We start from the raw sequence: 23,548 nt of genomic DNA, 5'->3' as shown, positions 1-23,548 counted from the left end.
GTAGCCTTGAAACTTATGTTGCCTTGGTAGGTCCTTTGCCATTAAAAAAATTTATTGAATTCATCTGTAAAACAGTTTTTTCCTAGTTATAGGAGATATTTTGAATTTCAGAGAAGAAATGTCTTTCTAAAAATAATTCCATTCCTTTGAAACATCTGGTATACTGATTCAGTCAGGCTTTGCTTACAATTTTTTTTTTTTTTAAAGTAAGCTCCATACCCAGCATGGAGCCCAACACGGGGCTTCAACTCACAACTATGCTTTACTTATAATTTAAAGATTGTATAGTTTGGTAAAGTATAATAGCCAGAACTCACCCTTGTTCTGCTCAACATGGCACTGTACACTGTTGGTATCCTAACACTGTACCAGCTATTACCTAACTTACCTAATTTGTCTAATGTCTTCCATTAAAAAATAGTTGGATGATTTACCAGGAAAAAAAAATCTGGTAACAGGTATCTTTTGCTACCTGGAGTGCTCTCTTGGCAGTCTGTATGCCATGAAAAAAAAAATATATATAATGTATATACATACTTACATACATACATAAACACACATACAGAGTGGCCGATTTTGGGAAATTAATTATCACCAAGTTTTACATTACTAAATAAATCTCTAATGCTTGACCATATATATATATATATATTTTTTTGGTTTTAGAAATTTTAATTTTTAAAACTACAGAAAATTGCAACCAATAAAACAAAACTATATTTCTTCCATCCCAAACTAGCAACCGTGACCATTTTGTCTTATTTTGTTTCCAGCCTTAAAAAAAGAGTCATAGAGTGCATGGTAGAAATCAGAACAGTACCGAAGAGTTTATAGTATAATAAAAGTAAGCTTCCCATCCCCAGACACCTGATCTCTCCCAGAGGCAACCTTACAAAGATGTTCTGTGTACATACAATCATACATATGTTATTCTCCTTGTTTTCACAAATGGAAGCACATGATGTACAACATTTTTTTTTTTGACCACATTTTTAAACACTAAAGTGAAAGAAGGAAAAACACACCCCAAATTGCCATAGCACAAAGGCTCTAAATTACAGTAAAATAGTAGGTTCAGGTTTAACCCCTTCCCCCATTGTGAATGGGAAGTTAATTTATGTACCACTTAAATGTTTTATGTAGTGAAAAAAAAAGTATCCTAGGTTTTCTCACATAGAAACACTCCTTGAATACCTACAAACACATTAATCAACACAAAAAGATACCCCCCCCAAAAAAGATAATAACCATTTAAAATATTAAGGAAGCTTTAACCCTCCAATTGCATTTTCCCCCATACTTCTCTTTCTGTAAAGTATTAATGAAAATTAACCATAACTAACATTATTTGTTTCCTAACAATTCAGATGTAACTGAGTTGTCTGAAAGCTGCCTTTTTCATCACGAAGGTGTGAATCAATATGAACATATTTCTATTTGAGAACTCAAATACAAAGAGATGTGTGTCCCAGATTTTTTTTTTTCTCAAAGATTTTGTTAGAGAACATGAGCCGGGTGAGGAGAAGAGGGAGAAGTGGACTGCAGGGAGCCCAGGGCTTGATCCCAGGACCCTAGGATCATGACCTGAGCTGAAGGCAGATGCTTAACCAACTGAGCCATCCAGGTGCCCCTATTTGTAGCTTTTTTTTTTTTCTTTAAAGATTTTATTTATTTGACAGAAATCACAAGTAGGCAGAGAGAGAGGGGGAAGGAGGCTCCCCACTGAGCAGAGAGCCCGATGATGCGGGGCTCCATCCCAGGACCCTGAGATCATGACCTGAGCCGGAGGCAGAGGCCTTAACCCACTGAGCCACCCAGGCGCCCCTATTTTTAGTTTTTTAAGTAGACATTTTCCATGAAAACATTTGAGTTGGTAGTACATTAAGTAGTAAGATCAGAATATAGCTGTCAAAAGTGTATTTAAATTTTGTGAAATATATGGTGTTCTCAAGCCCCAATAGTAATTAATGGATTTTTACCATAAATCACTTTGAATACTGTTATGTTTACACTTACGTTTTTCAAGTCCAGATTTTTGGGAACAAAGAAAAAATGCCTATTATTCTTTTGCTGGTTTTTCCCTTTTTCAGGGTTCTTCTAGAATATTAATCTCAGATTATTTCCTAAAGCAGTTTCTAAAGGCATTAAACGTAGTAGATTATTTATAATGTATTAAATTACTATACTACTAGATAATAAAATTTTAAACTTTAGTAGCTTAATTGTGAAATCATTGTATGGTAATTTTTGAGTTTAATTACTTTGTGCCTTTCATAGCTGGCAAACCCAGAAAGATGTACTATGGTCATGTTTAATCTTTTTTTCCTTTTGAACTTCTCTCAAAAGGGGAAGACGATGCTTATTTTATAAGATCCTGCCAAATTTCTTCTAAGTCACCATTGTAGTGCCTTAAAATCAGACCATTGCTTCTCAAACTTAGGTGCATGTGAATCACCTGGAGATCCAGCCAAACTGCAGATTCTGATTTAGTAGGTCTGAGGAGAGGCTCTAGAGTCTTAATTTTTCATAAGCTCCAAGGTGGTACTGATGATTCTGGTTCATGGACCACCCTCTGTGTAGCCAAGGCTTACAGAACATTAACCAAAACCCCATAAAGTCACCAAAACTTATTTTGAGCAAACTACTCTGAGTATGCACAACATGCAAGTATTTTCTGTAATGTTTGAAGTATTTATTAATTCTCTAACTACAGCTCTCTTGTATAAACTGAAGTGGGGAAGAACCTTGAAATTGCACTCTTATTTTAAAACGGCCAGGTATGGTTATTTTATCTTTCACCTTTATAATTAATATGTTGGAATCTTACAGGTATTAGAATTGAAGATTTTATTACATATAAATACATAAAGGGTGCAAAACCAGAAGTGGCAATATTTATAAAACCTATAAAATATATTTCATTTTCATATAAAATAGACTAATCTGAATCTGAGATAAAGGAAGAGATTTAGGGCATTTAAGAAAGGAGAGGAGACTGTCATGTCCCTATTTTGGGGAAGGTCAAAGAATGCTAAGAGCTTGACTTATTGCATTAATAACTTCAGATTATGCAGATACGTATAACACAGCAGAACAATGTAGAGAAAGTAGAAAGCAGAGGGCTTGGCCCAGTCTGCTCATGGAAAAGGTAGAATTTTTAAAAATGTAGCAGAGACAACTGTTACTAGTTCATTTTACAGAAAACAGTTCAAACCTTTCATAAACATTATCCCTTTATTCCTTGAAACTTTTCTTTGAGGTAGAGATTTGGGCCAGGCTACCGCTGAAAAGCACAACCAGGAATGGTGAGGCCAACACAGCTCTTGAGAGATGAAAGAATTATGGAACTGAACTCCTTGTTTTCATAGCTGTGCCAGGTCTTGTTGAACAGAGAACAACCACTCTTCATGATCAGTTTTTCATGTCATTTTAGGGTTCTAATGGGTCCATATCCATGGATATCAAAAATTAGAAAGTTAATTCTTTTAAGCAGCTAATACTGACACAATCATGACTCAAACTTCAATGTAGTCTTATGCAATTTCACTCAAGTATCAGTTAAGTCACACAAAATAAACTCAAAATACTTTGTTTTAAATTCTTATCTTCCAAATGTTTCTTAATTAATCCTAAGGTGCATTTACAATGAATTGTAATTGCTATTACCTCTGTCCTTGAAGGAAAACATTAGGAGAATGGGTTGTTTTTAAGCTAAATGTGTCTCCACTTGAGGAGTGTCGGGAAGGAGCTTTTCCACCCAAAAGTGACGTTTCTGCTTCTTTTATTTCCATCGCCCTTTTGTATAGTTCAGCAGCTTTTTCAAAATCCCCTTCTTCATAGCTTTGAGAGAAAAAAATTGTTAAAATGAGAATATACCCTCTTAAATTGAAATGACTTTTTAGGGGGGCACCTGGGTGGCTCAGTGGGTTAAAGCCTTCGCCTCCGGCTCAGGTCATGATCTCAGGGTCCTGGGATCGAGTCCTGCATTAGGTTCTCTGCTCAGCAGGGAGCCTGCTTCCCCCTCTCTCTGCCTGACTCTCTGCCTACTTGTGATCTGTCTGTCACATAAAAAAAAAAAAAATTAAAAAATCCTAAAAAAAAAAAAAAAAAGAAATGACCTTATAGGATACAGAATAACGAGTTGTGAATAATTCCCCATTTTCTCCTATTTCCAGTGTGTGCATTCACTCAGGCAGACCTGTAAAACAGAATACCCAGACTCTTCTTATCTGAACTGCTAACGTGTATCTTAGTGCCTCATACATACACCATTAAGACCATGTTGTAATGGATGCAGTGGATTGCTAATGAGAAGTCTCTGCATCTGGAGATGCACAAACACAGACAAAGCAAAATCAACATGCACATTTTTTTAGAGAGAGAGAAAAGTGTGCACATGGGGTGGGGGGTAGAAGCAGAGGGGAAGAGAGAGAATCTTGAGCAGGCTCCAGGCCCAATGTGGAGCCCAGTGCAGGGTTTGACCAGGACTCAGTCTCACAGCCCTGAGATCATGACCTGAGCCAAAACCAAGAATCAGATGCGTAACTACTGAGCTACATAAGCACCCCCAGATCATCATCCACTTAATGGTAAATTAATTTTTGAGGACAGTAAATTGCCCATATTATCCCCAGAACCAGTTAGCTGCAAATGTAAATCATCTTTCACTATTTACATGAACATTCCTCTACAAAACAGATTATGCAACATTGATTTCACTCCTGGATACCACTTCAGTATCTTGAAGTAAATCAACCCAAAACAACCCCTTCCCCTCTTCCAGGAAAAAACAACTAGCATTAAATATTGTGTTCTGTGATAAGTCAAATTAAAGCTATTCTAAAATGGAGTTTGGCTGTTACCAGGAAGCTGAAAAAATTCTTACCTAAGCACAGCTAAATTTTTTAATGTTTCTCCAACTCGAGGATGCATCCGACCCAGGCTGTCTTCATAAATCTTTAATGCTCTTTCATATAATGGCAAGGCTTCGATGTGTTTTTTCTTATTTAAAAAAGCAGGAATATTCACTTGAACACACTGAGTTGCTGAAATTACTATTAACATTCTAGACTAAGCTCATCTACTGGGGTAATAAGCCCCTTTAAAAGTTAATATCCTCCTACAGATTAAAAATTTATTACTAATCATCATGGTAGAAGCGTATAATAGAAAGTCAGAAACCTAAGTTTTAGACCCAGCTTGGTGACTACTGATCTGAATCCAATAATCTAAGCAAAAACCTGTTAGCTTATTGCTCAGTGGGTATATGCGCTTTTCACCTATCATGGGCAAATGCCACAGCTTAAAGATAGTATTAGACAGAGAGAGGAATGAGTCTCCAGGATTAAAAATGAAACTTATGCAATGAACTAAATAAATACTCAGTTGGTAGTTTACACTAAGAGGAAGGGACCATCTTACAAGTCTAACTTCAATAATTTCTCAAATACAAAAGGAAGCATTTTCTTTAGTTACTTTTACTGTGCCACATCTATTTCATGTTTATATTTCATACCTTAAAATCATTCATAAAGAGTTAATATGTGGGAACTTACCATTTGGCTATAGAGAACAGCTAAGTTCACCAGGGCAGTAGCTACACTGGGGTGCTTTGGGCCAAAGGATTTCTGCCGAATTTCAACAGCCAGCTCATACAAAGGTACAGCTTTGTCAAGTTTCCCCTAAAAAACAAAAGTGAAATCTAACAAAAATATTAAAATAATAAATACTATCTGATCAAATCTTTTCCCATAAATAAAATTTTCTATTAGTAATTTTGAGGAAAAAATTTCAGAAATAATCTTCTCACACTTTAATGGTTCAGTTTATAAATAACTGAAATCTAAGATATGTATAAAGCTACACTGCATGTAAAATACTTTCTTTGATAATTGAGAAAGCCCTTTAATAAAGCTTACCCAGTATCACTCAGTTCCCAGTGAAGTAAAAATATGCCAGTAGAATGTTTGCTACTGTATATAATTTAGATACCACATAAAAAATAAAATCTCATTTCCCACCAAATCCCTTCAAGATTCTTCTAATTTTTAAAAAAGATTTTATTTATTAGAAAGAGAGAGCAAGATGCTGAATCAACTTAGCCACCACGGTGGTCCTATAATTATTTCTTTTTCACTTGAAAGTTGGGCAAAAGGACACCTGGGTGGCTCAGACGGTTAAGCAGCTGCCTTTGGCTCAGGTCATGATCCCAGGGTCCTGGGATCATGTCCCGCATTGGGGGTCCTTGCTCAGCAGGGAGCTGCTTCTCTCTCTCCCTCTGCCTGCCACTCTGCCTGCTTGCATGCTCTCTCTCTCTGATGAATAAATAAATAAATAAATAAATATCTTAAAAAAAAAAAAAAGTTGGGCAGAAATAGCAACAATGCATTGTTCTTACTAAAGCATTAACTTCAGAGCCAGGTTGACCAGCAAGGGTCTCACAAAGTCTAAAGATAGTCTAGTCTATGTAGCTCTGTAACTGCATTAAATGAAATGAAATCAGACTTCTCTGGCTTTTTTTTAAGAACAGCTACAAAAATCACTTAAGCTAGAACCCTAGGGAAAAGAATGGTTACATTTCATTATAGGCAAAGAAAAGAAACCGTGAAATTTATTTATTTTTAAAGATTTTATTTATTTATTTGACAGAGATCTCAAGTAGGCAGAGAAGCAGGCAGAGAGAGGAGGAAGCAAGCTCCCTGCTGAGCAGAGAGCCTGATGCGGAACTCGATCCCAGGACCCTGGGATCATGACCTGAGCTGAAGGCAGAGGCTTTAACCCACTGAGCCACCCAGGTGCCCTGAAACTGTGAAATTTAAATGCTGATTTAATCACCTACAGAGATTCCTCCTTCATCTTTGACAGCTAGGTGATTTGCTGTGTTTATGGCTGCTTAACTCATAAAACTTAATAGTGGTTGAATTTTAGAACTTCTGAAATAATAAGTGCCAATTAGAATGTTGATGAATGCATTTGTATTTGGAATATATTTTAACAAAATTAAACCAGTACCTTACTTAAGTCTGATATAATTTTTTTTAATGTCCTACTCAGCAATTTGTTAAAAAATTTAATCATTATGATTGAGAAGTTCATAGAAAATAATCTGTCCATCAGAAGACAAATTATTTTGTGTGTGTGAATTTTTTATTCATTTATTTAAAAAGATTTTATTTATTTATTTGACAGAGACACAGCAAGAGAGGGAATACAAGCGGGGGAGCAGTAAAGGGAAAGGGAGAAGCAGGTTTCCCACCAAGCAGGGAGCCGGGTGAGGGGCTTGATCCCAAGACCCTGGGATCATGACCTGAGCTGAAGGCAGACACTTAACTGACTGAGCCACCCAGACACCCCAAGAAGACAAATTATTTTGCTGACAGTAATTATGACTTAAAATACATGTAAGGATGCCACAGACTACTTACCATTTTCTTATACAAGATTGCAAGATGCTTCACTGTATAGGCCAAAGAAGGGTGATCAGGAGCTAGTGCTCGTCTCCGAATGTCTAAAGCTCTTTCATACAGTTCTTCTGCTTTATCATACTGCTTCTTTTCATTGCATAGAGCTGCCAGATTATTTAAAGACTGGGCACAGTCGGGGTGATCTGGTCCTAGGACTCGCTCTCTCATTTCTAAGGACCGCTTCAGAAACTGGTCAGCTGTTCTATGAACAAAACCCCAAAATGGTTTAAATAATTTATTCTCTAAAGACTCCTTAGGCCTAGTTAGGTAGAGAACTGAAGCATTTTTATTCTTAAATCCAAGAGAGTTGATATGAAGGATTCGGCTCAAAGTCCTCTCTCTCCCTCTTTCCTAGTCCATATCCCTTCCTGTCCTTTTCCAAAAAATAAAAATGATAGTGTGAGGCCCTAAAGTAGCTAGATGATTTCCTCAGTTCTCCACTTTGACTTTTCCTAAAAGACAAACCCATAAATATTTCCAAAACAAACTTCTGATACCTTTAAATAAAATAAAAAGACCTAATCCAAAAGATTTTGGTATTCATTGTTTTTCCCTTTGAAGTAGCTACTATATAATTTTCAATTGAAGTATCCCTTCTGAAGCCAGATAAGTATTTGTTACGTTTTTCTGACATCCAGAGTATCAAATGTGTTAGTTTTCTGAAATCCGAAGAAGCCCAAAAACACTTTTTCATTGTATAAATATTAACATTTTTTTGAATCTTTTAAGTCCAAATGAACTGAAGACCCAAACTAGCAGCCATCTACATTCTATCCTTTATTCTCCCTTGGTGCCAACTTTCTTCTGTGAGTTCTCATGTACAGCATCTATACAAAACACTTTTTATAATCATATAAAACATACTAGGGATGCTACAGAATAACTTTTTTAGCTAATAAAAGAAACAATGTGACAGGAAACCATGAAAAAATGCCATGGCCTTTGTTAAGCATAGCTGTATGTTCATAACCCACCACACGTGAAATCTGGCATGGTTTCTGTCAATTTATTCTAGCTTGACTTGATAGAAACAGAAAGTAGCATTCCATCTGAGAGACACAATGGACACTTATTTTCATTATTAGCGTCATGGTACTCACTCCAGGTTATTCTGAAGATAGTAGAGAACGCCCAGCTCATTGAGGGTCCGAGCATTGTCAGGTGTGTCCTTTCCTAACGTGAGCTCTTCTAACTGCAGGGCTCGTCTACGTAAGAGGGCAAATCCATACTGGAGCAAACACAAATGGAGAACAGGTACTAAGTTAAGGGCAGTCCTTGATTCTGAAACACTACACTGGAGCTCTATGAAATCCTTTCTCCTTTTGCGCCCTTTAAAGTAGGTAACAATGAGTTTACGTATCACACTAAATTAAACCAGTGGACATTGCAAGTGCCTATACTTCCACCTGGCATCACATTCTAAAATTCAATAAAACCTGTTTTGAGAAAGTGATGATGAGCTACTTTAGCAAAGTGAATTGAGTCCCAAGGGCTTTGAAAAGATCAGGACACAGAATTAACCTGCAGATATTTACCAATCCCAGGGCTTTAAGTGTTTAACTTAAAAACATCAGGTACTTTTAAACTGCACCTAGCACTTGAAAAATAGTAGACAAATAAATCCCAGAGATCAAATGCACAGTATAGTGAAGGTAGACAATAATTCTGTATTACAGTCATCAAACTTGCTAAGAGATTAGATCTTAACGATTCCCACCACAAAAAAGAAATAACAATTATGTGATGTGACAGACGTGCTGTCGCTACAATGGCTATTATAGTCAATACAGAATGTATCAAATTAGCGTGCTGTACATCTGAAATTTACGTTAAAAAACGTACATAGCATTTGAAATTAAAACAGGCTATATTTAGATGTTATCAGCAGCTTGGAAAAATGAAAACAATTTTATGTGTGTGTGCTCGAAGGTAAGAATTTCCTTGCATTTGAATCTAACATATTAAATTTTTTAATTTGCCTTTCCTTTACAGATTGAAGCAGCTTTTAAGTTCATCTTCCAAAGTCTAACCTTCACATGAACCTTATAGTCCCACTTTAAAAAAAGCAAAAAAAAAATTCCCACGTTTACTGATATATAATTGCCATAAAACATTGTGTAAGTTTAAGGTGTACAACATAATGATTTCACTTATGTATGTACTGCAAAATAACAATAGTATATTGTTTTATATACTTATTAAAAGTCTGCTAAGTTGTATTTCTCAGTAACACTAATACTTAAACATGTATTATATATACATAAGAAAATGTTAGTACTTTTATAGAAATCACTTTAATATCTCAAGTTCTTAAACATGTGAGGTACACACAGCTATATTATGATACTCAGAAATGCTCTTTTCCTCTAGTTTAAAACACAACACAAAAGAAATCTCTCATTACCAAGTTGCCTTTTCTCCTTGTAGCCTTCTGACGAATTTTAAAGGATTTTTTCCTAAAATGTTCAGCTTGTTCATATCTTAAAAAAATAACAATAAAGTCAAACAAAAGAAACATGTCCGAAGTATCATATTTCAATGAGATGAAAGCATTCCTTACCTAGTGTAAAGCTTTTTGGGGCTCTTAAATGTAGCATAATTTCTAAAAATGATAGTCACATGGAATTAAAAATCTTTACCGAAAACCCTCATAAAAAAAATTAACAAAACATCTAATCCTCCAAGTAGCTGACATTTAGCAGATTTTTAACTGATTTAACTCATTCTTAATCTCCAAAGGATCCACTAACTAAACAAAAATCTAAACTTTTAGTTTACTCCAACACCACCTTCTGTACATGCTAATTTCTGGTCAAATATAAATGTGAAATTCACACAAAATTTGTGTGAAACAATACCTCTAGAAATTAAAAGAAAAAAAATCCAATCTGTATCATTAACAATACATGATTTCTGATAGAGGAAAAGATGCATTCAGTGCGTGTCTAATAGATTTTTTATTACACCAGGGATTGGCAAACTTTTTCTGGAAAGGGCTACATAGTAAATATTTTATGCTTTGTGGGCCACATGGTCTCTACTACAACTATGGAACTCTGTTGCATCACAGAAGGAACCACAGAGAATATGTACATGAAAAAAGTGTGACTCTGTTCCAATAACAACCTTATTTACAAAACAAGGGGCCTAGTGGACTTGGCCTATGGACAATGGTTTGCAGCCCTCTATTAGCAGTGCACTTAGTATTACAAAGCTAGTTGGTGAAGGAGCCCAGCTTCAAACCCGACTCTATGACTCCAAAGTCCATGTTTTATCATCCACGCATCTTCAGATGGAGATGAATCTGGTAGTTCTAATTTTCTGTTTACTCCACAAAGACCCGCCACCAAAAATAATCTTTGAACATGGCAGATTCAAAAGATATTGGATAAAAAATTACACAGCCACAAAACAAAGCTTACCCCGTAAGGACATTAAGAACTGTGATACCCCATCATAAAACCAGAGTATTACCGATCTAAGTCTTACTTATTTTGTTTCTGGTACAAAGTTGCCAGTGCCTCAAGTTCGCGAGCAATATGCGGATGTTCCACACCATAAGCATTTTCGGAGATTTCTAAGGCCTGTTTATACAGCTGTTCCGCATTGCCAAACTTCTTCCACTGCACGTACACGCTTGCTAGTTGGTGGAGGGACTGAGCTACTCTTGGGTGATCTGGATCTAAAGCTGTTTCTCGAATTTCTAGAGACCTCTGCAAAGGCACCACAGCCTAGGGGGGAAAAATGGTTAAAGGCCGATACCTGTGAGTGAGATGCTCTAAGATCTGCAGTCTCATTAGCACAACAAATGAAGGCGACACTAACTCCTAGCAAGGACAGAAAAGCCAACCAGGAAAAACCCACCCTTGCCTCCGACTCCCTGCTGGAGTTACCTGACTGAGGAGGCCTAGATCCTTGAGAAATCGCCCCAGGGTTTCATAGAGATCAGCCAAGCAAATCATGTTCTCCTCGCCCTCACAGTTTTTCTCATACTGCTTCAGTGCATCAAAGTATTCTGCTGCCATTGCGCTTTTGTCTTTGCCAACAAACTGCCAGTAACTCAGCAACTCAGCAAAGTGTCCTCTGTTTCAACCAAAAAATGTAATTTAATGAAAAGCAAGCTTTAAAACCCACTATTGAATGAAAATGCTAGAATTCATGTCAGGGCACTTCATTAGCAGGCAGGTATAGTGTAGAGGGAGATCAGGCTGCAGACTCTGGCTGTCCCTCTAAGTCCATCCCTTCCTAGCTGTGCGGTGGTGAATGGTACCGCTTACACCTCATCATCCTTATCTGCGGGGGGGGGGGGGGGGGGGGTCACCAACCCGATCTGCCTCAGGTGCTACTATAAGCAGATGACAGCACATAGCTAGTACTCCATAACGTTGGCTGCTGTCACTCCACTTACTAAAAACATCCCATTCCGAGTGGGAGACCTCACACTGCCTTCTGTCCCAATTAACTACATGCTACAGCTGAATCTAATTCCATCTGTCCTTCTGGGCCCACTCAGATGTCCCTCTTTGCCAGTTGCATTCTGCTCTAAATCTCATTTTTATTACAGCATTATGGGGGTGGTTTGGTAATTTATTTATTTTGTGAGATATAATTGACATCCAAATTTATTAGCTTCGGGTGTACAACTCATGATCTGATATTTGTATATACAGTAGTCTGCCTTTGCCCCAGTTTCCCCTTCTCCAGTTTCAGTGAGTGGCGATCAACCACGGTCCGGGAGCAGATGCTCCTCCTTTGACGTAAGGTCAGAAGGTCAATAGTAGCCCATGGCTCAGCACAATGCCTACTCCATTCACCTCACTTCGTCTCATCACTGGGACATTTATCATCTCACATCATCACGAGAAGAAGGATCAGTCCAGTAAGATATTTTGAGAGAGAGACCACATTCATATAATTTTTCTTATAGTACATTGTTATAATTATTCTATCCCATTATTAGTTATTGCTGTTGATGTCTTATTATGCCCAATTCATAAATTAAACTTTATCATAGGTACGTATGTACAGGGATAGACAATATCCGTATTATGTGTGGTTTCAGACACCCACTGAGGGTCTTGGAAAGGATCCCTCCATGGGAAGGGGGAACTACTGTATGGCAAAATGATCACCAGAGTAAGTCTAATTAACGTCTGTCCCTGTACATAATTGTAATCCCTGTTACAGAATTTTTTTTTCTTGTGACGAGAACTTTTGAGACCTACTTTCTTAGCAGCTTTAAAATATGCAATACAGAATTACCAACTACAGTCTCCATGCTGTACACCACATCCCCAAGACTTATTTATTTTATGACTGGAAGTTTGTACCTTTCTATTCCTTTTACCCACTGTGCCCACCCTGACAATTACTAATCTCTTCTCTGTACCAAGGGCATGTTTGACTTTTGTTTTTGTTTTTTAGATTCCAGATATAAGTGAGATCATACGGTATTTGTCTTTCTTTAGCTTATTTCACTTAGCGCAATGTCCGAAGGATCCATCCATGTTGCTGCAAATGCCAAGATTTTGTTCCTTTTTATGGCTGAATAATATTCCATTGTTTGTATGGAATGTGCACGCGCGCGCGCGCACACACACACACACACACACACACACACACACACCTTTATCCATTCATCTATCAAGGGACACTTAGGTTGTTTCCTATTTTGACTATTGTAAATAATGCTATAATGAACATGGGGGTGCATATATCTTCTCAAATTATTGTATTTTTTTTCTTCAGATAAACAGCGAGAAGTGAAATTGCTGGGTCATACTGCAGCTCTAGTTTAAATTTTTTAAGGAACCTCATACTGTTTTCCACAGTGGCTGTCCCAAATTACATTCCTACCAATAGTACACGAAGGTTCCCTTTTCTCTACATCCTTGCCAGCATTTGTTATCTCTTATTTTCTTGGTGATAGTAATTCCGACAGGTGTGTGATGATATCTCATTTTAATTTTTAATTTGCATTTCCCTGATAACTAGTGATGTTGAGCATCTTTTCATGTATCTGTTGGCCATCTGGGTGTCTTTTTAGAAAAATGTCTATTCAGATCCTCTGCCCATTTTTTAAAAATCAGATTCTTGTTATTGATTTGTAGGAGTTCTTCATATATTTTGGATGTTAACCCCTTTGCAGATATACGATTTGTGAATATTTTCTCTCATTCAGTAGGCTCCCTTTCCATTTTGTTTGTGGTTTCCTTTGCTGCTCAGAAGCTCTCTTAGTTTGACGTAATGCCACTTGTTTATTTGCTTTTGTTGCCTTTGCTTTTTGTGTCAGATACAAGACATCATCACCAAGACTGATGTCAAGCAGTTTACTGCCTATGTTTTCTGGGAGTTCTATGGCTTCAGGTCTTATATTAAAGCTAAATTTAAAATGCCATTTTTCTTTGTTATACCAAACAACCACTTAACTCTGTTTTTTTTGCAAAAGGTGTTCTACAAATCAGTTTCTTACCTTTTATAAAGATTTTGAGACACAAAGAGATTGAGAAGGCAATCATGCAACTTCTGTTTACTTCCCTGCTGCTGAAAAAGCCAAGGGAGCTCATCTGCACTTCTCCAAGTCACTCGGTCCTGACTGTCAGAAGGGAAAGAACAATACTCAGTAAAACCTTCCAACAAGCAAATTACCTCCAAAGGCTTCAGACAAATGTTGAAGGGAGAAAAATGTGTTTGACATCTACCTCCGACTCTTTAAATATAATCTAATATTGAGAAAATTAGGTCAAAATCAGAAACTCTAAGAAATAATCTAAGAAAATAAATACAGTGATACCAGGACCACTCATCAAACTCTCAAGGTGTTTTCCTAAATTTGAGCTTTAAAAAAAAAAAAAACAACACAAATATATACACATGGTATATAGACACACATATATTTTTGAACTATTAAACTGGAATAAATAATAAAATGATCTTACATTGATTTCATGTAAGTTTAAATCTTTAGCATGATATTAAAAGACTTACATAATAATCTCTTGTTCTTTTGACATTAACAGGCGAGATGAATAAATCTTTTCTATAATAATTAAATTTTTATACATTAAGTTATAAGCAAAGGAAGAGAGAAGTAAAGACACAGGGGTAAAACGTGTTGCAGAAGAATAATACGGACATTTATAATACCTTAGCTGCATGGTGAAGTAGTTGATTAGCTTTTGCCTACATGAAGAAATAATGGCTGGATCGTCCATGTATTCCAGTCTTACTGTTTCCCAAGCCTGGGAAGAAAAAGAAAAAAATATTGCAGTCTATTTTCTGTAAGTCCCCGTATATCTAACAATTAATTTATAAAAGGAATTTGTAATTATTTTAATTTTACAGACGTATAATAGAGATGGCAAAAGACTATTTTAAAATTCAGGATATGTTTTTGTGATAAACTGATAAAGAATAAAAATTTCCTGGAAGCACTTAAAACCCAATTTAATTTAAACTTCTAGTTACTGCAGTAAAAATGATCAGAAATGTGGACTGGAAAAGTACTGAAAAAAGTATCAGAAATGTGGACTGGAAAAGTACTGAAAAGACTCTATATTTAAGCAACACACACTAACGATAAGCTTGAGAAATTACAAAGCTAGCGCACCCGCAAATATAACGCAGCATACCCCCATGAAGGACTTCATTCACATCTGTACACATAAGTCAGCCACGGCATTGCAGGTGGTAAGAATTACACCATTTGATAGGTCCTAATATTTACTACTACATACTAGACGTCATACCTAGGACCTTACTAGGATCAAGAATCCAACGATTCCCTTCACAACCTCTGTAGTAGGCTAGAAAAATCCGCTCAAGGCTTACAGAATTTACCCAAGGTTACAGAGCTGTTAGCTGTGAAGAGCTGAATTGGAACCAAGGCATGCTCACTTGCTGAGTCCAAGCTCTTAAAACATAAATAATGATGCCAGCAATCAATAATACATACAACTGAAAAAAATATTTTTTCCTCTTTCAGAAAGAAACTGCTTCTTAAAGTATTTTAAGTTCCTCTTTATCCCCAGTTTCACTTTCTGCAGCCTTAGCCACCCATGGGCAACTGGGATTTGAAGGGAGATGATCCTCCTTTGATATTATAGTCAGAAGGTCCATATGATGCAATGCTAGATCACAGTGCCCACATCCCACATCATTCACCTCACTTCATCTCATCAAGTAGGCATTTTACTGGTACTTTCACATCATTACAAGAAGGGTGAGTGCACTATAATAAGATATTTTGAGAGAGACCACATTCACATAACTTGGAGTACAGTATATTGTTACAACTGTTCTGTTTTATTATTATGCTTGTTAATCTCTTACTATCCCTAACCTGTAAATTTAACTTTATCATGGGTATGTACTTAAAGAAAAAACATAGTGTATATGGGGCTTGGTACTACCCCGGTTTCAGGCATTAACTGGGGGTCTCAGAAGATGTCCGCTGGGGATAAGAGGGACTGCTGTAATAGTCATTTCATAAAGGTACTTCATAAAAATGTTAGCCCAATTTTACATTTAATCTAAAATCAGTGCAAGAACTTGGGTAATACCAAATTTCAGATTTCAATTTTGTCTTGTAGTTGAAACATTTAAAATAGCATGATGGTACAATGGCTTTTAAAAATTTTTTACTTTTTAATTTAAATTCAACTAATTAATATATAATGTATTATTAGCTTCAGAGGTAGAGGTCAATGATTCTTCAGTCTTTTTTTTTTATGTTATATTAGCCACCACACAGTATCATTAGTTTTTTATGTAGTTTTCCATGATTCATTGTTTGCATATAATACCCAGTGCTCCATTCAACACATGCCCTCCTTAATACCCATCACCGGGCTAACCACCCCCCGCCCTGGCAAAACCCTCAGCCTGTTTCCTGAAGTCCACAGTCTCTCAAGGTTTGTCTCCCCCTCCAAATTTCCCCACTTCATTTTTCCCTCCCTTCTCCTAATGTCCTCCATGTTATTCCTTATGTTCTACAAATAAGTGAAACCATATGATAATTGACTTTCTTTGCTTATTTCACTTAGCATAATCTCCTCCAGTTCTACCCATGTTGATGCAAATGTTGGGTATTCGTCTTTTCATGGCTGAGTAATATTCCATTGTGTATATGGACGACATCTTCCTTATCCATTTGTCTGTTGAAGGCCATCTCAGCTCCTTCCACAGTTTGGCAATTGTGGACATTGCTGCTATGAACATTGGGGTGCATGTGGCCGTTCTTTTCACATCTATACTTTGGGGGTAAATACCCAGTAGTGCAATTGCAGGGTCATAGGGAAGCTCTAGTTTTAATTTCTTAAGGTATCTCCACACTGTTCTCCAAATTGGCTGCACCAACTTGCATTCCCACCAACAGTGTAGGAGGGTTCCCTTTTCTCTACAACCTCTCCAACATTTATTGTTTCTTGCCTTGTCAATTTTTGCCATTATAACTGGGATAAGGTGGTATCTCAATGTGGTTTTAATTTGGATTTCCCTGATGGGTAATAAAGATGAACATTTTTTCATGTGTCTGTTAGCCATTTTATGTCTTCTTTGGGGAAGTGTCTGTTCATGTATTCTGTTTCAGTCTTGGTAGTTTGTAGGTTTCTAAGAAGGCATCCATTTCTTCCAGGTTGCTTAATTTACTGGCATATAGCTATTGATAATTATTTCCGATGATTGTTTCTATTTCCTTGATGTTAGTCAACATCTCTCCCCTTTCATTCATAATTTTATTAATTTGGGTCCTTTCTCTTCTCTTTTGGGTAAGTCTGGCCAGTGGTTTATTGATCTTATTCTTTCCAAGAACCGGCTTCAATGATCTGCTCTACTGTATTTCCGGTTTCTAATTCATTGATCTCTACTCTAATTTTAATTACTTCTCTTCTCATGTGCGGCTAAGGCTTTATTTGTTGTTCTTTCTCTTTTCTTTTCTCCAGTTCTTTAAGGTATAAACTTAATTTGCGTATTTGGGATCTTTCTTTCTTTCTTTTTTTTTTTTTTTTTGAGTGAGACTTGGATGGCTATGTATTTCCCCCTTACAACTGTCTTTGCAGTATTCCATGTTTCCATGTTTTGCACCAATGTGTTTTCGTTCTCATTGGTTTCCATAAATTGAAGTTCTTTTTTGATTTCCTGATGACCCAAACATTCTTAAGCAGATGGTCTTTAGCTTCCAAGTGTTTGAATTTTTCCATTTTTTTTCTTGTGACTAGAGTTCCAGTTTCAAAACATTATGGTCTGAGAATATGCAGGGAATAATCTCAATCTTTTGGTATCAGTTGAGACCTGATTTGTGACCCAGTCTGTGGTCCATTCTGGAGAGTTTTCTGTGCGTTCAACATGAATGAGTATTCTGCTATTTTAGGGTGGAATGTTCTGTATATATCTAAGAGGTCCAGCTGGTCCAGTGTGTCATTCAAAGCTCTCATATCTTTGTTGATTTTCTGCTTAGATGATCTGTCTATTGCTGAGAGTGGAGTTTTGCGGTCTCTTACTATATTATTATCAGTATGTCTCTTTATTTTGGTTAACAGCTGGCTTATGTAGTTGGCTGTTCCCATCGGGGGCATAGATGTTCCCCAATTTTAGATCCTCTTGTTGGATATAGCCTTTAAGAATGATATAGTGTCCTTCTGTATCTCGAACTACAGTTTTTAGCTTAAAATTTAATTTGTCTCATATGAGAATTGCTACCTCAGCTTTCTCTTGAGGTCCACTGGCATAAAAAATGGTTCTCCATCACTTCACTTTCAGTCTGGAAGTATCTGTAGGCACAAAATGAGTCTTTTGTAGGCAGCATATGGATGGGTCATGCTTTTTATCCAATCTGCAACCCTGCACTGTTTCATGGGAACATTTAGGTAATTCACTTTGAGAGTGATTATTGAAAGATATTATTTTATTGTCATCATGTTGCCTGTGAAGTCCTTGTTTCTATAGATCGTCTCTGTAAATTTCTGTTCTATGTCACTCTTGGGGTCTTTCTCCTCTTAAAGGACTCCTTTAATATTTCTTTCAGGGCCAGTTTGGTGGTCACATATTCTTTCAGTTTGTACCGGTCTTGGAAGCTCCTTGTCTCTCCAGCCATTCTGAATGACAGTATGTCTGGATAAAGTATCCTTGGCTGCATATTCCTCTTGTTCAGTACCCTGAACATGTCTTGCCAACCCTTTCTTGCTTGCCAGGTCTCCCTAGACAGGTGTGACATTTTTCTGATGTTCCTCCCTCTGTATCTAAGAAATCGCTTCCCCCTCACTGCTTTCAAGATTATTTCCTTGGATCTAAGATTTGTAAATTGTACTATTACATGTTGTGGCATTGATCTGTTCTCATTGATCTTGGGATCAATGATCTTGGGTCCTTTCTGCCTCTAAGACACGAATGATTCTTTCCTTCCCCAGATTAGGGAAGTTCTCAGCTACAATTTGCTGAAATACATCTTCTAGACCTCTCTCTTTCCACCCATTCAGAGATCCCAATAATTCTGATATTGGACTCTTTCATCGAGCCACTATTCTTAGTTTGATACCCTGGTTTTATTTTATTTATTTATTTATTTATTTATTTTTTAATTTGACAGACAGAGATCACAAGTAGGCAGAGAGGCAGGCAGAGAGAGCAAGAGGAGGAAGCAGGCTCCCCGCTGAGCAGAGAGCCTGATGCAGGGCTCCATCCCAGGAGCCTGGGATCATAACCTGAGCCGAAGGCAGAGGCTTTAACCCACTGAGCCACTCAGGCGCCCCTCTATACCCTGGTTTTAATTTGTTTTTCCCATGCCACCTCAGTTACCTTCTTTTCTATCTTCTTATCCTCTGGCTCACTAATTTGTTCTTCTGCTTCATTTACCCTGGCAGAATATCCAGTTTAGAGTGCGTTTCATTCACAGCATTTCTAAGTTTTATCTGATTAGATATAATTTCTGCCCTTACAGATTATATATTGTCATTAATATTTTTCTTAAGCCTAGAAAGCACCTTGATAATTGTTACTCTAAAGTCAATTTCTGACATCTTGGTTATATCCATATCCATTAGTTCTGTGGCAGAAGCCTCAATCTCTGAATCTTTCCTTTGTCGGGCGGGGGGGGGGGGTTCCTCCTCTTAGTCATTCTGTTGAGGGGTGGTTGAGGGAATGTACAGAGTCCAAATTACTGACCACAACCCAAGAAAGATGTACCTGTTTTACAGGGACTTTAAAGTTGTCCCCTCTTGTTCTTCCAGCCTGTCTTCTGGGGGAGAGCCCTGCTGCACTGTTACTCAGGCAACCCTGTTTGGACAGATGAGCCTTGCCTCCTGTTGGGGGGGGGTGTGATAGGCTCAGTGAAAACCCATTTTTGGGGGCTTTTGCTCTGTAGTGGCTTTCCTCATCTCTTCCAAGAGTCAGAGCAGAAGTGTCCATATCTAATACTCTGTCTCAGAACAGAGAGATCACAGTCTGCTCTTCACTGAGCTCTCCAGGCCACACTGTCTCCCTCTCGGTCTGTGCTGCTAAATACCACAGCATCCTGGATTGTGCGCTCCACAACAGCACTCCGAGCCCTTGCTCCCAGGGCCAGGCACATCTCTGCCCTTTGTGCTTCTAAAACCACAAGCCACCCCCGTTTGCAAGTACGCCCCAGCAGCTTCAGATTTTAGTCCGGGGGGCTGCCCTAAAGTCCTTTCCCTGACACTACCAGTTTGGGAGTCTGAGCCCGGTCCCTAGTGCGGGAAGATTTTGTGCTCTGAGGCAAGATCCCGGAGGCTCCCTCTCCTTCCATTTATCTTTCAATATCGCCTGCAGAATCACGGCTCCCCACTTCACACCTCAAGACCAACTGTCAGAGACATTCTGTTTACAGAGACTCAGATATATCTTCTTACATCTCAGGCTGATTTCATGAGTGTCCAGAATGGTCTGATAGATATCTAGCTCAATTCAGGGAACCAGCTGAAATAGGATCCCCTACTCCTCTGCCACCTTTTTTCTTGATTCTTCAGTCTTGTATAATGCTGAGTGCTCAGTACATCATGTGCCCTCCTTAATGTCCATCACCCACTTGCCCCATCCCCCTGCCCTCTCCCCTCCAGCAAGCCTATTTGTTCCCTACGATTAAAATCTCTTATGGTTTGTCTACATCTCTGATTTTGTCTTATTGTATTTTTTCCTCTCTTCCCCAGAGAACCTCTGCTTTGTTTCTTAAATTCCACATATGAGTGATATCATGCAATAACTGTCTTTCTCTGATCGACTTACTCCACTCAGCATAATATCCTCTGGTTCCATCCTTGCCATTGCAAATGGCAACATTTCATTTTTTTGATGGCTGAGTAGTTTCTCATCACATACACACACACACCCCACATCTTCTTTATCCATTCATCTGTCAATGGACACCCAGACTCTTTCCGTAGTTGCGCTATTGTGGACATTGCTGCTGTAAACATTTGGGTGCATGTGCCCCTTCGGATCACTACATTTGTATCTTTGAGGTAAATACCTAGTAGTGCAATTGCTGGGTCACAGAGTAGCTCTGTTTTCAAAGTTTTGAGGAAAATCCATACTGTTTTCCAGAGTGGCTGTACCCGCTTACATTCCCACCAACAGTGTAAGAGGGTTCCCCTTTCTCGGCATCCTTGCCAACATTGGTCATTCTTTGATTTCTTAATTTTAGCCACTCTGACTGGTGTGAGGTGGTATCTCAATGTGTGTGTTTTTTTTTAAAAGATTTTATTCATTTATTTGTCACAGAGAGAGCACAAGCAGAGGGAGTGGCAGGCAGAGGGATAAGCAGGTTCCCCAATAAGAAAGGAGCCCGATATGGGACTTGATGGCCAGGACCCTGGAATCATGACTGGAGCCGCTTAACCCACTGAGTCACCCAGTCACCCAAAACCACCCATGTGGTTTTGATTTGTATTTCCCTGATACTGAGTGATGTGGAACATTTTTTTCACGTGTCTGTTGGCGATTTGTATGTCTTCTTTGCAGTCAAATGCTCTACCCCTGAGCTATACTCCGTGTATGTTTTCTTTGGAGAAATGTCTGTTTATGTCTTCTGTCCATTTCTTTTTTTTTTTTTCTTCTGTCCATTTCTTGATAGGATTATTTTTTGTTTGGGTGTTAAGTTTGGTAAATTGTTTATAGACTTTGGATACAAGTTCTTTATTTGATAAGGCATTTGCAAATACCTTCTCCTATTTTGTCAGTCATATTTCGGTTTTGTCACCCATTTCTTTTGCTGTGAAAAGCTTTTTATCATGATGAAGTCCCACGAGTTCATTTTTGCTTTTGTTTTCCTTGCCTTTAGAGACATCTCTAACAAGAAATTGCTTTGGCTGAGGTCACGGAGGTTGCTGCCCGTGTTCTCTCACATTGAGGTCTTTCATCCATTCTGTCTATTTTCGTGTGTGGTGTAAGGAAATTGTCCAGTTTCATTCTTCTTCATGTGGCTGTCCAATTTTCCAACACCATTTGTTGAAGAGACTGTCTTTTCCATTGGATATTCTTTCCTGCTTTGTCAAAAGATTAGTTGACCACAGAGTGAGGGTCCACTTCTGGGATCTCTATTCCGTTCCATTGATATGTGTCTGTTTTTGTTTCAGTAGCATACCATCGTCCCGATTACATCTTCGTAACAGAGCTTCAAGTCCAGGATCGTGATGTCACTAGCTTTGGTTCTCCTTTTTTAACATTTCTCTGGCTATTCAGGGTCTTTTCAGATTCCATACAAATTTTAGGATTATTTGTTCCATGAAAAAAGTGGATGGTATTTTGATAGGGATTGCACTGAATGGGTAGATTGCTTTGGGTAGCATAGACATTTTCACAATTTTTGTTCTCCAGTCCATGAGGAAAGAATGTTTTCCCATTCCTTTGGGTTGTCCTCAATTTCTTTAATGAGTGTTCTGTAGTGTTTAGAGTACAGATCCTTTACCTCTTTGATTAAGTTTATTCCAATGTATCTTATGGTTTTGGGTGTAATTGTACATGGGATCGACTCCTTAATTTCTCTTTTTTTCTGTCTCATTGTTATTGTATAGAAATGCAACTGATTTCTGTGCCTTAATTTTATATCCTGCCACTTTGCTGAATTCATGTATGAGTTCTAGCAATTTGGGGTGGAGTCTTTTGGGTTTTCCACATAGAGTATCATGTCATTTGTGAAGAGTGAGAGTTTGACTACTTCTCTGCTGATTCAGATGCCTTTTATTTCTTTTTGTTGTCTGACTGCTGAGGCTAGGACTTCTAGTACTATGTTGAACAGCAGTGGTAATAGTGGACATCTCTCTCATGTTCCTAACCTTAGGGGAAAAGCTCTCAGTTTCCCCCCCACTGAAAATGAGTTTTGCTGTGGCCTTTTCCTATATGGCTTTTATGATCTTGAGGTATCTTCCCTCCATCCCTACACTGTGAAGCGTTTTAATCAAGAAAGGATGCTGTACTTTGTCAAATGCTTTTTCTGCATCTACTGATTGGATCATATGTTTCTTATCCTTTCTTTTATTAATGTAGTGTGTCATGCTGATTGATTTACAGATTACAAACCACTCTTGTGGCCCCAGACTAAATCCCACTTGGTTGTGGTGAATAATCCTTTTAGTGTACTGTTGGATCCTGGTGAGAATTTTGGCATCCATGTTCCTCAGGGATAGTGGTCTGTAATTCACCTTTTTGGTGGGGTCTTTGCCTGGTTTTGAGATCAAGGTAATGATGACCTCAAAGAGAGTTTGGAAGTATTCCTTCCATTTCGATTTTTTGAAACAGCTTCAGAAGAACAGGTATTAGTTCTCTAAATGTTTGGTAGAATTCCCCTGGGAAGCTATAGGGCCCTGGACTCTTGTTTGTTGTGAGATTTTTGATTACTGCTTCTATTTCCTTGCTGGTTATGAGTCTGTCCAGGTTTTCTATTTCTTCCTGTTTCAGTTTTAGTAGTGTGTAAGTTTCCAGAAATATATCCATTTCTTCCAGATTTTCTAATTTTTTAAAAAAAATATTTTATTTATTGAGAGGGAGAAAATGAGTGGTAGGGAGAGACAGAGGGAGAGAGAGGGAAAAGCAGACTCCCCACTGAGCAGGAAGCCTGATGTGGGTGGGACTTGATC

The 23,548-nt window shown here is 37.9% G+C and overlaps 1 protein-coding gene across 6 annotated transcripts in view; it reads right to left on the bottom strand.

Moving 5' to 3' along the window:
- Positions 1–2,089: 2,089 nt before the first annotated feature.
- The window catches only part of NPHP3 (nephrocystin 3), a 48,882-nt gene continuing 27,423 nt past the window's right edge, over positions 2,090–23,548 (bottom strand). For 4 of the 6 annotated variants that reach the window (XM_046001768.1, XM_046001773.1, XM_046001772.1 and 1 more), the window contains 11 exons: positions 14,610–14,704; positions 13,936–14,058; positions 11,357–11,546; positions 10,953–11,194; positions 9,868–9,943; positions 8,564–8,691; positions 7,425–7,665; positions 5,556–5,681; positions 4,886–5,001; positions 3,667–3,840; positions 2,090–3,437 (listed from right to left, as the gene is read on the bottom strand). In XM_046001768.1, coding sequence (XP_045857724.1) covers positions 3,425–3,437; positions 3,667–3,840; positions 4,886–5,001; positions 5,556–5,681; positions 7,425–7,665; positions 8,564–8,691; positions 9,868–9,943; positions 10,953–11,194; positions 11,357–11,546; positions 13,936–14,058; positions 14,610–14,704 — 1,524 coding nt within the window. In that variant the 3' untranslated portion in view covers positions 2,090–3,424. Of the gene's footprint in view, positions 3,841–4,885; positions 5,002–5,555; positions 5,702–7,424; positions 7,666–8,563; positions 8,692–9,867; positions 9,944–10,952; positions 11,195–11,356; positions 11,547–13,935; positions 14,059–14,609; positions 14,705–23,548 lie in introns of those variants that run through there. The other 2 variants (XM_046001770.1, XM_046001771.1) reach the window with 2 other exon arrangements.

The sequence above is a fragment of the Meles meles genome, chromosome 4 (assembly GCF_922984935.1).
Source record: "Meles meles chromosome 4, mMelMel3.1 paternal haplotype, whole genome shotgun sequence".
Lineage (NCBI taxonomy): Eukaryota > Metazoa > Chordata > Mammalia > Carnivora > Mustelidae > Meles > Meles meles.
This window is presented reverse-complemented; position numbering and strand designations above follow the sequence as displayed.